The 14,078-nt window shown below is 46.9% G+C and overlaps 1 protein-coding gene across 5 annotated transcripts in view; it reads right to left on the reverse strand.

The window, feature by feature from the left end:
* Positions 1-1,879: 1,879 nt before the first annotated feature.
* Positions 1,880-14,078, reverse strand: part of TPX2 (TPX2 microtubule nucleation factor) — a 28,743-nt gene continuing 16,544 nt past the window's right edge. For 3 of the 5 annotated variants that reach the window (XM_044986681.1, XM_044986683.1, XM_044986680.1), the window contains 10 exons: positions 9,689-9,846; positions 8,619-8,790; positions 8,294-8,432; positions 7,473-7,689; positions 7,127-7,225; positions 6,083-6,259; positions 5,046-5,192; positions 4,398-4,509; positions 3,077-3,264; positions 1,880-2,293 (listed from right to left, as the gene is read on the reverse strand). In XM_044986681.1, the coding sequence (XP_044842616.1) occupies positions 2,183-2,293; positions 3,077-3,264; positions 4,398-4,509; positions 5,046-5,192; positions 6,083-6,259; positions 7,127-7,225; positions 7,473-7,689; positions 8,294-8,432; positions 8,619-8,790; positions 9,689-9,846 (1,520 nt within the window). In that variant the 3' untranslated portion in view covers positions 1,880-2,182. The remainder of the gene's footprint in view (positions 2,294-3,076; positions 3,265-4,397; positions 4,510-5,045; positions 5,193-6,082; positions 6,260-7,126; positions 7,226-7,472; positions 7,690-8,293; positions 8,433-8,618; positions 8,791-9,688; positions 9,847-14,078) is intronic. The other 2 variants (XM_044986684.1, XM_044986682.1) reach the window with 1 other exon arrangement.

A 14,078-nucleotide genomic window follows, 5' to 3' on the forward strand; every position in this document is an offset into this window, starting at 1 on the left:
GTTGATCTGAAGTTAGTAGGAAGATGGAAGTGTGAGGAAATGTATTCTAAATGCTCTGAACATTCAATAGCCAAGATTTAAACTGACTGCCAGCAGGAGAGGTACCAAGACTTCTCCCACAGAGTAACTCATGTCTGACTTCAGCCCAAGTTAGTGCCACAGCATTAGCTAGTCAATATGCACAGCATTAGGAAAGGCGGGAGGGAAGCAAACAGACACTAACCAGCCCAATTATCCGCCAGCAGACAGTCTAGCTCTTTTAGCAACAGGAAGGAGAGGTTCCTACCAAGTTTTAAAACTAAGTAGTTCCCAGCTCCTCAGTCACAATATGGACTTGGTCTGTCACCGAAGTAAAAGTAATAGCAAGGTTAAGAGGCTGCAAACCAGAAGGAAGATACCTACCTTTTAATTCTACATCTCTGAAGATGCTGTCATACAGGCTTCACTCTGGCCTTTACTGCCGAGCGTGACACTGCCACGACTCTGGTATTCCAGCCCTCTATTTATTCTCCCCTGGCACAGGGAGATGTCTGTTGGGGATTTGTCCAGAGCATCTTTTGCTCCTTTGAAGATCACCCAAAACTTGCTGAAATTCTAAAGGAGTTAGGCTCCTCGGAAAAGGTTCCCAGTTATTGTGTTAGTGATTTTACATGTAGACAGAGGACAAAACCTTCCCCATACACATTGTTGGCTGCTTATTGCTACACGCTGAAGCTGTGCTCTTTTGACATCCCTTGAGCTTCTTGCTTTCCAGGAGTGAGAATTCCGTATAGCTGGTATCTCCAGAGAAGGGAGAGTTACTTACCTTGGGATTTGGCTCTGAAGTCATCCTGCAGGGATCCCCTTCCTTTAGCCACCTCCTGAGATTAGCCTCTCAGAAAAAGATCAATTTTCAGTCTCTTGTGCCTTTTCGTTTTTAATGCATTTATTTTCTGTTGATGGAACTGGCTTCTCTGAGAGCTTTGCCTTCCACTAAGTGGAAGGAACTGTCTAGTATGTTTGGAGGGCAGCATTTATGCTTTGCTGAAGTAGGGAGACAGACAGTATGGGGCCTGGCTCATGTTTTGTCCCACTACCACGGCCCTACTGGGTGAGCTGCCCCGCCCCTCCCAAGAGCTAACTCCCACTCCCAGAGCTAGGAGACTTCAGTCAGTCTCCTGCTAGAGAGCTAAGACCCAGGACGGAGAATTCTGCACTGATGGAATCATTGGAAATGGTTGTTTCCTTCTTGCCACTACCTCAAGATAAGGTTAGAGAGTTTGCTCTTGCTGGAAAAGTTTGCATGGCTCAACCCCACATCATTACAGCCTTATCACAGCCAACAGACCACCTAGGAGACTCAGCCCACAGAAATAAATGCATCTCCTACAAGTGGAGAGGGCGAGGGCCCAGTGACCTGAAGCCCTTACATCCTTGAGAAGGCAGCTGAAGCAGAAGTCAAATTGGGGGGGAAGAGAGGTGGCCATAATCACACACAGCACTCTGAAATACTCCCAAGCCCACTCGCAGGGCTACAGCAGGCAGTCTCTCATAGTAGATTGTGTGGATAACCATATGATATTCTCACTTATTACTTTGCTAACTGTTTTACTGATCATCAGTGTTGACTATTGAGAGTCTTGTCCGTCAGCATCTGACTGAGCACCCACTGAAACGAATGGGGCAGTTCATACCTCAGCTATGGTTTCAGAATCTGCAGACCAAGGTATTACTGAATGACACTGTTCAGACTGAGGGTCACAGCTGGAGATTTGTTTTAAAAAACAATCTTAGATTCTGGAAAACAAGGCGGCAGCTTGAAGAGGTGGCCAACACCTGATTGGTGTGCACCAACTGAATCCAAGACACATCCGAACCCTTCCACAAAAAGGGAATTGAGCCCGGCAGAACACCTTTTACTTTATTAAAGTATGCAAAGTAGTTAATTCGTGTACACTATTAAAACCTGGCTCAGTCTTTAAGATGAACATTTCTACATGTTGGGTGAAGCCACATGACTGGTGATCTCCATCCAGGCACAGCACATTTCAGCCACTTGCCTCTGTAAAAGTGTTAAAGCTACTCAGTATCAAATAAAATAATGGAGGCGGGCATCCATTTAAAAGGAGTCCCAAGTTAGATGCAAGTGTTTTCTCTACACCCAAGAGGCTGGGAAAGAAGGGCTCCTACACATTGGTGCAGATCAACACCGAAATCGGTCGGAAAAGTTCGGAGACTTTGGCACGGTCAGAGGCTGGTCACTTGGCTTCACCTCCAGACTGCGGTACTTGCGAACTGGGTTTGCCTTGTGTACCTACAAAAACAAAAAGGACAGCTAAGGGTCAGTTACCCTCATCCCAATTTACCATCGTACAGATCAGCAGCCACCAGGAGGATGTAGTCAGGGAGCTGTGTTTAGGACTGCAGAGTAATGACTGTTTCCAGTGGCCCGGGTACTACACCCTAAGCAGGAGTTCTCAACCAGAGGTCCGGGGCCCCCTGAGGGGCCTCCAAGCCGGGCCAGCATTAGACTCGGTGGGGCCCAGGGCAGAAAGCTGAAGCCCCACTGCATGGGGCTGAAGCCTGGGTCCCTGAGCCCTGCCACCTGGGGCTGAGGCTGAAGCCAGAACAATGTAGCTTTGTGGGGGGCCCTGTGGCCCCAGGCAGTTGCCCTGTTTGCTACCCCATAACACCAGCCCTGGCTTTTATATGCAGTGGCACAGGTGGGCTGTGGAGTTTTTATAGAATGTTGCGGGGGCCTCAAAGAAAAAGATTGAGACCCCCTGCCTTAAGCAACCCGATGTGCATTTGTAGGAGCCTGCTTTGGTGTTTTTACTGTTCAGTTCAAGCTGTGTACATGTACCCTGAGGCCCTGAAGTACTGACGTGCCAGGTGAAGAAAGCAATCTGGCACAAGTATCGATAATACCCCCAGAGGGACTGGTTTGTAGACCAGTTTAGGAGACAGGGGCCTTGGCAGATCACTACAGCAGTAGACTCAGGACTGCACTTGGCTGCTGCACGTCCAAGACAGACAAGTTAATAAGCCCAGTCAGTCTGTGTTCCAGCCCCTGACCAGGAACAGCCTGCTCATTTACCAGTTCCTGTCTCAGCCTGGAGAGTTCTTCTTTCTCCCGCTCAGCCTCCTGCTGTCTTGCCTCTTCTTGAAGCTTCTCTTTTTCAGTTTCCAACTCAGCTAGTCGCTTTTCGAACTCTTGACGCTCTTTTGCTCTCTTTTCTGTCGCCAGCTCAAAGCTTTCAGCAACTACGGAACCAGAAAGGTTCTCTAAGTTTAGAAAGAGGGAACACCATTGGCACAACAGTCACGCAGAGCATAGCTATGTTAGGGTTAGACAGAAGTCTCCTCCTCTAGAGGTCCATGCTTCAAATGTATTAGTGGAGGCTGTTAGGATTTTGGGAGAAGGAAGAGCTTTATGCATCTGGGCTGCTTTGATACAGTATCAGTTCTCCAATAATGGGCCAATGAATGTAGGCACTGGACAGTCTAGGGCAGAGGTTCCCAAACTTTTCTTATTGTGTACCTCCTTCTAGAGCTACCAGCTGCCCATGTACCTGTACCTTTCTCATCACTGATACTGTGTGTGTTCTGCTTAACACACCTGTCTTTAGCCACCTGTCCATATTTCACTGTTACGTGCACATACAGTTATATTGCAATGTATACAGCTGAAGCGCACTTTATGGTGATTGGAGGTGATGGCTCTGTGTGTCAGCGTCTGTGTTTTCATTGGCACATCTTGAAGTAAATTAACTACTGTATTTTATATAACAAATTCCCATAGAGATTTAAAACTTTGGCTGAGTTGCCAAATACGAAAACGCAGTAAATAAATAAAATCCACCCTTACACAATTTCTCCCGCGTACCCCCCAGAGAGGTCTCGCATACCCCCTGGGGTATGCACACACCAGTTTGGGACCCCCTGGTCTAGGGCACTTCTTGGAAGAGTTCTTTACAGACAGGCTTTTAAGGAGAAGGTTGTTGTAAGACAGAGAACAGACAAAAGCTCCCAGTTCCCACAAACCAAGCTCTGCCCCTCTTCACAAAGGGGAAGGGAGGGAAAGACTGGCAGCTGCTGCAGAAGTGGCAGCTGTCTCTACAGGGAGCTCCTTGCATGTGCTGTACCTTATCCCAAGCTAGTAACCATTATCTGCCAACTGCAAAGCTGTTAAAGCAGCTGCCATGTTAGAACAGAAGATGGAGCAGTGAAGAGGAGCCCCCCCTCCCCCCTTGGCACTCAGGCTGTTAGAGAATTTGTTGATTAAGTATTGCACAAGCACCACTAGCTATGTGGATACTAAAAAGGTATCAGCAGGTTTTCCCAGTGCAGTTCAACAGCACTTATCCGTCAGCCCTGGACTGCCAGCAAGCCAGTGCAGTGAGTACATGTAACTCCACCTGATATTGGCTTGCTGTCCTTCTTTGGCACAAAAGGCTCCTGGTGCACAACGGTGTTTGGATTAGCTTTGAAACACGCTGCCTCTTTCTGCCGTTTCAGGTCTTCTTTGATCTGCAGGGGAAGAAGGGTCCTGTCACGAGCTGAGTAACTGAAATGCACCCCACTCTCTGCTTCACAGAGAACAAAGTTTAGACTTCAGACAATTCCGTAAGTGAAAATGGAGAGAATTTAAACCCAAAAGAAATGTAGCCAAGCAGCACTTGTCTGCTTGGCATTTGTGCAGTGAGCTGCCTGGAGAGCAGCTTCAAAAGCCAATGGTCAGTTTTATTGCAGCACTTGGAATTCTAACATCAGACTACAGGAGAGCTCCAGCTGTGCACAGCTGCCCTGGGAAATAGCAGGTAACAGCTGTTCAGGGGTGCTTTTCACAATACCAAAGGTCTGATGAGACTTGAACCCAAGGCAGGATAATCCGCTGCGTGAACCATTGCCAATATACCGCTGTGACGAATGAACTGGTTTTAGATGCCAACAAGTCCCATTTCTGCTTAATTGATACTTGATATAGAAGCCAGACTCTTCAGGCCCAGCTCTGAAGAGTTGCTGTGGCCCAAAGTGCCACAGAATTGCTGTCCCATTAGTCCTACCTGTTGCTGCCAATTCTGCAACTTGGTAGCTCCCCGTTCATCTGTCTGCAGATGGAAGGGCTCTGGTTGTGTTGTATTCTTCACTTTTTTTTGTGGCAAGTTGATGTGGTCAAACTGAGGCAGGGGTAGTGCTTTGAACTTTGGTACCTACAAGAAATAAATTCAAACCTGAATAATGGTAAGAGATGTGCTGCTTGGATTAAGATCACCCTTACTTTTCAGGTGGCAAATTTGAAACTGATTAAGGGAAACACTATACTCCCCCATCCTCTGGCGCTTACTGGTACAAGAGATGCCAAGGGCAGGGTTTTTCAAAGGAAACTAAGGGAGTTAAGTGTCCAACTCCTATTGAATTTCCAATGGGATTTGGGCTCCTAAGTCCCTTAGATACTTTTGAAAACCCTAAGGAATTTAGCTGACTCAAGAGGAATGAACATTTACATGGGTAAAATTATCCAGCAATGCATTATTGATTAAAAAGATAACCAATGGTTTAAGAAGGGAAAAAGGTCTTTCTGCTTCAGGATATAAGTCAGACTAATGGGGGTTAGGAAGAAGCTTGCTTTGCAGGCCTGCCTTTCCGTAACTGCCTTTTGAAGGATTTCTTGCTCCTTCCTCAGAAGCGTCTGTTACTGGCCCCTAGACCACACAGCCCAATGCATCGATCCAGAATGGGCGTTCCCATGCTGCCTCTGAATATTGGGCCAACAAGAACAGAGGAAGAGGAAAACAGGAATTCCATTATTTTCCTCCAGGGATTTAAGGACAGTGAGCTGGACAGTTGGAATATCTTCCCAGGTGAAGATATTCCCTAGAGATCCATTTACTCTTATCGGGGGAACTGAACCCCCTCCCCCAATGATTTTGTAGCACTCTTGAGATCTTGCAAAATAGGTTTGCAAAAAGCTGTACATCTGGTCAGTCTACACGAGCAGTTATGCTTGAACATGAAACCCCACAAGCATTTCTGCCAGTAGCAAGAGACGGGATATTTTTTTTTTTGGAAACAGTAATCCAAGACATTTCCCAGCACGCACCTCCTCTTTCTGCAGCTCTTCTATTTTTTTCTCCTTTTGCATCCACCTCTCTCTGTCACGAGAGTCAAAAGAGAAGGGGCACACTTCCACATGTCTCTGCTCGAGGGCTTTAGGTTTGAAGGGCACTCCGTAGTGTGGCATGGGGTTAGCTTTGATCACTGGGTCCACCTCCTCTCCCTAAAGAAACATCAGCATTAAGGAGACAGGCTGAGAAACACAAGAGATACACTGATCCCCTGACCAGTGTTGTTCTTCGATGACAGGTTTAGGACTTTTGGTGATGGGAGATTCCTAGTGTTGCTAAAAATGAAGGGCTTAAGACTGGCACATTGTCCTCTCCTACTAAGAGGCACAGTACAGTGTAACAGACTGCCACAGGAATAACAACGCAGGTATCATTCTTGAGGCTTCTTGGGGAATAAACTGAACAGTGCAAAATCTTGCTTGTTCTACTACTCACAAAGGTTGGATTGTAGTTTCTCCACCCACCCTCAAGGGCCCTGGGTCTCCCCAGATGGACCATGGTGTCTGAGTCAGAAAGGCCTTCATCCTGCTTATGAAGAAGCTCCCCTTGCACCTAGAATAACTATAGTGAATAATACAAATCCTGAACATCCACTTCCCTCCCCAGCAGATTAGCATCAGGGCCAGAGCCCTCACTCCTCAAGAAGGCTATAAGCCACGTAGTTTTCCCCGGGAAGACAAAGTTAGTGACAGCAGCAAAGGGCATACTTTCAGTACCCTCAGGAGCCCAAACAACGTCGCTTAAAATAAAAGGTCTACTCAGTTAAATGTATTTTCTTAAGAGGATTTGATTTCTCTGAAGGACAGATAAAAGTGATTCCCTTTGGGAGGTAATGGCCGTTGGAAAGAGGGCTAATTGGAGGTCTCTCCACTGAGTCATTTTCCCCAAGTTTGAAGGCAAGAAGTGCTTAACCAGAAGACCCATTACTGCTTGTGAAGTCGCTGCTGGTTGGCTATGGGAAGGGTAGGGTCCCAGCTGCCACATGCTACGGAGACCAGAAACCGTCCCAAATTAGTCACCTTTTCTTCCTCTCTATCAGTCATTCGGATTCTGTTCTTCAGTGCAAAGGCTGGGGATTTAGGAACTGTAACAGGAAGGGGCTTCTTTTCTGGAACACCCTGTCAGGAGGAGATAGTAAAGTGAGAATTTAGCCCTGACTAGGCAATACTTCACAGGAGCACCCTGGCATAAATTAACCCACTCTAGCTCTTCCCTGATGTGAAGTGATATTCAGAGCTCTTTGGTAGACACAAACTGCAGTACAGTATCATAAAGAAATAGGGAAGCATGCTCTGAAATGGAAGCTTACTGCTGCTTCAGATGTTCTCGTTTCTTGAGCAGAGCTTGTGTTGCAAGAGTTCTTACCACAACATCCTCCAAGATTTTAGCTGGACATGGCCTGGAATGGAATTCATAATGCTCCTCCTCCTGCTGCTTCTTGCTCTCTCGCTCCTGAATCCTTTTTTCAATTTCCAAGTCAAATCCAATAGGCTGTGTGGGCTCTTTCACAGGAGGTTTCTTGGGCAGGATTGGCCCACCCTCTATGATCCTTGGATTAAGCTCCTGAGCTTTGAATTTGTATCTGCATAAAGAAAGAGGGGACAATCATCTACACACAGAACAAGGCAGAGAACAGTCATAAGTAGTTTTTCCCTTGTCACAACAACAGAAATCAGCAACAGTGACCAGTTGAGCCGTGCATACTTCACCTTAAGCATAGCTCCACTTCCTTACTAGGAGTCAGCAAGGATCAACTAAGCCACTCACCACATTTTGAACATGGAGTTCCCTAGGCGCAACCTTACCCATTGGATTACGTGACTACGTGTTTTTATTTCAGAACTCAACTAGAAAAAAAAACGAGTCTGGTTGTAGGAGAGTTTATACTGCACGTGGTGATTGTACTTGCTTATTAGGGGAGTGTTACTAACTACAACTCTTGGCCAAGAGTTAGAGTCCTTTCCTTTTATGAACTGGATCATTTTCCAAATCTACATTAAATTATCAATCCTATATCCTTTTGCTTTAAATCTAGATCCATTAAGCCCATTTACACTATTGTTTATAGCTTTACACAAGACTGTTCCTCAGAAGCAGTAGTTTAGCACCTGGAGACTTATGGGTTGGTTGAAGGTTGCTCTGTGGACACTAGGATATTTCAGTGTCCAAACAATGCTTCTACTTACTGTCGGAGCTTCTCTATTTCCTCGGCCTCCAACTCAGCTGCACTCTTGCAAGTTACAGGTCTGAAGCGCTGTTTTGTTTGAAGCAGGGGAGTTTTGGGCTGCGTAAGCCTGGCCTTCAGTGGCTTTACTGGAATGGGATCTACAAATTCAAATCACAAAAACTAGTAATTAATAGCCTGAGCTGAAACAGAATTTGAATTAGAGCAGATGGCCAAGCTCGGAGACACTCACACAAACTAGGCAGAACTTTAACAAGTTACTGCTTCCTGCTCCCCTTTTACCTTGGTGCACAAATTACCAGTTAGCCCACTTCGCTACGGCTTACTTTCATCAGTCCTCCTGCTCCTCAAATGGTAACGAGAGGGAGTACGTTTCTGGAAGTTGTCAATCTGCTGAGCAAGGGGGACATACTCTGATGTAGTTTCTTCAAACTTCCTTTTGTTGCCACAGGAGAGATTGAAAGGCTTGGGGACGGTGGGCCCCTTCACCACTCGTGCCTGGAAAGAGAAGTTGCTGGTCATTGTAGCAATCTAAACAAGGAACCCCATCAAAGCGTCGTTCCTACATCTTCCCGCTAGTAAGGGAAAGTGTCAATGCTTAACATGTGACAGAACAGGAGGGAGGCACTGTACAATCATTCATTTAATCCGCTATGCCAACTGATTAAAGCATTCTAATCTCCTCCTTATGTTCTAGTCTGCCACCTCAGATACTATAGTCATATCTTCAGCTTATATTAAATGGACCCCCGAAGTTCTCTTCTCCCAAAACTACTTTAACAGCAAGAAGAGAATCCATGCAGAGATGAGAGCACAGCTCCCACTGATTTGAACAGATGTGCATGCTCAGCACTGCTGAGGGAGACCCTACTACATTGATACTCAGATGTAGCTAAATAAGCAGACTCCAGCTTGGAAATAGAATCCTTGGTATGTTACTGGGGCTGAGGACTTGTAATAGCCTTGCTGATAAGGAATCACCTGTAAGGAAAGAATACTTAGCTCCCATCTCAGAGATCTGAAGCGCAGGAGTACTGGGGAAGGCATACTCCTCTATTTTCAGAGGATCCTCTTTTTGGAGCCTCATGTGCACTCAACCTGTTGGAGTAGTAGAGGGGATTCCAGATTCCACTTACACCACTTGTCATCTGACTGGACATATGACAAGCTCTGGGATGGGCCAGACTGGAAACTCTGCAGAGATGCTGACAGCCAGCATGGCATGCTCAGTAAGACCACAGCACCTCTATTAGTTGGTCACATCCCACATGACCTCTTACATTCACACCCAGTTAATTACTACCAGAAAATCCCACATTAGCAAACAGTAGAACAGGAAGAGCCACCAATAGATTTAGAACAATCAGGTAGCACCCTTGCTGCCCTATCCTCTCACCGGAGATGCAGGGTGCTTTCTCAGGGCTGCTATGAAATCCAGCTTTGTGTATTCATTCCCAGGTTGGCTTTCTGTGTGTTGTTTAATCCTCTCATCTGTGCAGAAATGGAAGTCAACTGGCTTTGTTACCTGGACAGTTGTTTTCTTCACAGGTTGTCCTAAAAAGGAGAAAACCCCATAAGGCTGATACCAAAGAGGAACAGTTTATGCTTATCCAAAACCTGTGTTCTCTATGCAGCTATGTGCATTACATCAGGCCTGCAAACTCATCCTCAGCCCTTTATATTTCACAAGATAATTAAGCTTTGTTTCCAGGTAGATTTGTGGCCCAATATACTTTGGACATGCCATTTGATATGGTTCCAGAAATATGCTGTTAAGAATGTGGAAAATCTGTTTTTTGTGGATATGTCTACCTCTGTCTATTCAATTATAGTCATGCTGTCTGCTACATGGTGCAGAGATCTGACTCAGACTGAAATAGAGTTACATGTGCAAGAAAGCAGATGATGGTTGTAGCCAGCCCATCCCCAACACTTAATACTAAAGAACTTGGAAATGGTTAAAAGCCTCAGTCCTGAAACTATGGGGAAGAAGAGAGTCTGGAGACTAAGGCCTACATTGAAATTAATGCAGATTAAGGTAGGGTGTGAATTTAAAGCAGAGTAGCTATTCCTCACTAACTCCCTGTGTGAGTACTCTTATCCTGGATCAACCCAATCCACTTCCAAAGTGGATTACACTAATACAGAACAAAACCCTTATTCCAGAAATCAGAGTATCCACACAGGGAGTCATAGTTAAGGCTGCAAAGAATCCTGTGGCACCTTATAGACCAACAGACGTTTTGCAGCATGAGCTTTCGTGGGTGAATGCCCACTTCGTCGGATGCAAGAGTGGAAATTTCCAGGGGCAGGTAAATATAAGCAAGCAAGAAGCAAGCTAGAGATAACAAGGTTAGATCAATCAGGGAGGATGAGGCCCTGTTCTAGCAGTTGAGGTGTGAAAACCAAGGGAGGAGAAACTGGTTCTGTAGTTGGCAAGCCATTCACAGTCTTTGTTTAATACTAAACTGATGGTGTCAAATTTGCAAATGAACAATATACAAAAACCTGTAGGAGAACACTTCAACCTCCCTGGCCACACAATAGCAGATCTTAAGGTGGCCATCCTCCAGCAAAAAAACTTTAGGACCAGACTTCTAAGAGAAACTGCTGAGCTTCAGTTCATTTGCAAATTTGCCACCATCAGTCTAGGATTAAATAAAGACTGTGAATGGCTTGCCAACTACAGAACCAGTTTCTCCTCCCTTGGTTTTCACACCTCAACTGCTAGAACAGGGCCTCATCCTCCCTGATTGATCTAACCTCGTTATCTCTAGCTTGCTTCTTGCTTGCTTATATTTACATGCCCCTGGAAATTTCCACTCTTGCATCCAACGAAGTGGGTATTCACCCACGAAAGCTCATGCTGCAAAACGTCTGTTAGTCTATAAGGTGCCACAGGATTCTTTGCTGCTTTTACAGAACCAGACTAACACGGCTACCTCTCTGATAGTTAAGGCTGCGAATCATTCACGGAGGTCGCAGCATCCATGACTTTCTGTGACCTCTGATTTTTGCTGCCCTGGTGAGGCTGAACCCAGGACCATCCCAGCAGCTGGGGACGCCCCGGGGAAAGCTGCCCTGGCCACTGCTCTGGCAGCCTCAGGCAGCTGGTCCTGAAGCGGCAGGGGCGGGGGGCAGCACCTGGCCATCTCCCTACTGGAGCAGCAGCCGGGCCATAGGCCCGCCTGGACTGTTGGTGGGTGGCGCCATGCGCTGCCCCCTCCTCCAATAGCAGCAGTTTCAACCAGTTTGTCTGGTACTAAAGTTAGGCTCGCTGGCCTATAATTGCCAGGACTGCATCTAGAGCCTTTTTAAAAAATGGGTGTCACATTGGCTATCCTCCAGGCATCTCGTACATAGGCAGATTTAAATGATAGGTTACATACCACAATTAGCAGTGCTGCAATGTCATATCTGAGCTCCTTCAGAACCTACCATCTGGTCCTGGTGATTTATTACTGTTTAATTCACCAATTTGTTCCAAAACCTCCTCTAATGACATCTCAGTCTGGGACAGTTCCTCAGACTTGTCACCTAAAAAGACTGGCTCAGGTTTGGGAATCTCCCTCACATCCTCAGCTCTGAAGATTGATGCAAATAATTAATTTAGTTTCTCCACAATGGACTTATCTTCCTTGAGTGCTCCTTTAGCATCTCGATTGTCCAGTGGCCCCACTAGTTGTTTAAAAGGCTTCCTGCTTCTGATGTACTTAACCTTTTTGCTATTACTTTGAGTCTTTGGCTAGCTGTTCTCCAAATTCTTTTTTGGCCTAATTATATTTTTATATTTCATCTGCCAGAATTTATGCTCCTTTCTAGTTCTCAATAGGGTTTAACTTCCACTTTTTAATGGATACCTTTTTGCCTCTGTTTCTTTTACTTTGTTTAGCCACAGTAGCACTTTTTTGGTCCTCTATGTTTTTTAGTTTGCGTAGGGCCCCCGCACAGGGACTTACAGTGCAGTACTCTGGTGCATGCGGATACTCACACCGCTGAATTGTGGTACAGTGCAGACAAGCCAAGAGTCCTCAGAAAGCAGGGATACCAGGGTTAAGTCAGGACCATCTAACAGTTTGTCTACAGACAGACACTCAGGAAAATTAATCCAAATTAATTAAAGGTGTGAATTTAAAAAACAGATTTGTGAAATTGCACTGGATGGAGTATCCCCTCTCTACTGTGCGGAGCACCCACCGGTCCAAAGTGATACAGGGCCATGCATGGTAGAAAGGGGATAGTCGGGACAAAAAGATAAGATGGGGTGGATCCAGTTCTTGCTCTGGTGAGCGGTCCTCAACCGCCCCTTCAAAAGGCTTGTCTCTGGCCAGAAGGAGGCTTGGGTTGGCCAGAGCCCTGGCCTGAGGACGGGTGCGGCCTTTTCCTGCTGCTCCTATTCCTTCTCCAGGAACCATCCTGACAATTCTGTTGGTAGAACCTCGGAGGAGGTTGTGGCCTGAAGTGCTTCCGCTGAGTGGAGGGAACGTGTAGGCCCAAAGATTTGAGGGTGGCTCTAGAAATCTTTCAGGCTATGTAGCCTTTTATCTGTCTTCTTGGCAAACAGTCACACCCTCAAAGGAGAGGTCCTGTATGGTCTGCTGGACCTCGTACGGGATCCAGGAGCCCCTTCTCGTGGCCACCCCTGTAGCCATGACTCATGGCAGCATCAGCACCGTCCAGCACAGCCTGGAGGGAAGCTCGTGAGATTAGCTTGCCCTCTTCAACCAAGGCCGAAAACTCGGCACGGGAGTCAAGGGGGAGCAGCTCCATAACTTTTGCCATTGCCGCATAGGTATTAGAAGAGTACTGGCTAACAATGCCCTGTTGGTTGGAAATATGGAGTTGCAATCCACCCATATAATAGACCTCTCTCTCAAAAAGGTAGAGTTTTTTTAGTCTCCCTGTTTTTGGGAGAGGGCCCTTGGAAGCCTTGCCCCTTGCACTGATTGTCAGCGTCCACAACAAGGGAATCAGGTTGTGAGTGGGAATATAGGTGTTATTAGTCCTTAGAGGGCACAAAGTATCGCCATTTGCCACCCACGGCCAAGTGCAACAACGAGGCTGGGGTCTGCCACAGAGTCTTGGTGGTGTCTGCAATGGTTTTTTTATGAGCGGCAGGGCAATACGGGAAGGTCCAGAGGGTGCGAGGATATCCACCATGGGATTAGAATACACTACTATCTCCTCTGCCTTGATGCCCAGACCCTGGACCACCTGAAGCAGCAACTGCTGCAATACCCTATTGTCTTCAAGTGCTGGTGCTATGGCAGTGCCCACCAGGGCTTCGTCTGGCGTCGACGAGGAGGAGGCTCCCTGCTGTCAGCGCCCAAGGGGTCCCGGGTAGGTGCCGACCTGGACAGCGCCATGCCCCTCAGCGCTTGGACTGTGGATGACTGTATCGGTGCCGCTGTCAGTGCAGGAGCCAAAGTCTAAGCCAGTGTCGATAGTGTCGACGCAGGTGGTGGCTGGTCGATCGACCGGAGGTGGAATAAAGGTAGCCGAAACTACTGACATCACCGAGTGGGATCCCTGGTTCCTTCCCCGGCTCTGGTGGAAGGCCCAGGGAGTCCAGACGGGCCACTGTGATAAGTTCTACCACTGCGGTGGCAATCGTGCCAGATAAACCCATCTGTCCCACCGCAACCGGGACCTCCTGCTCTTGTCAGAGCGGTAGGAATCTGACTCCGAGGTCTCAGAAAAGGAAGACCATGGAGAAGATGTACTTTGGGGAACCAATTGTTGGGAGCTCAGGGACCGACTGGGCTCTCTCCCCGGTGGAGCAAGTG

Source organism: Mauremys mutica, chromosome 13, assembly GCF_020497125.1.
Source record: "Mauremys mutica isolate MM-2020 ecotype Southern chromosome 13, ASM2049712v1, whole genome shotgun sequence".
NCBI lineage: Eukaryota > Metazoa > Chordata > Testudines > Geoemydidae > Mauremys > Mauremys mutica.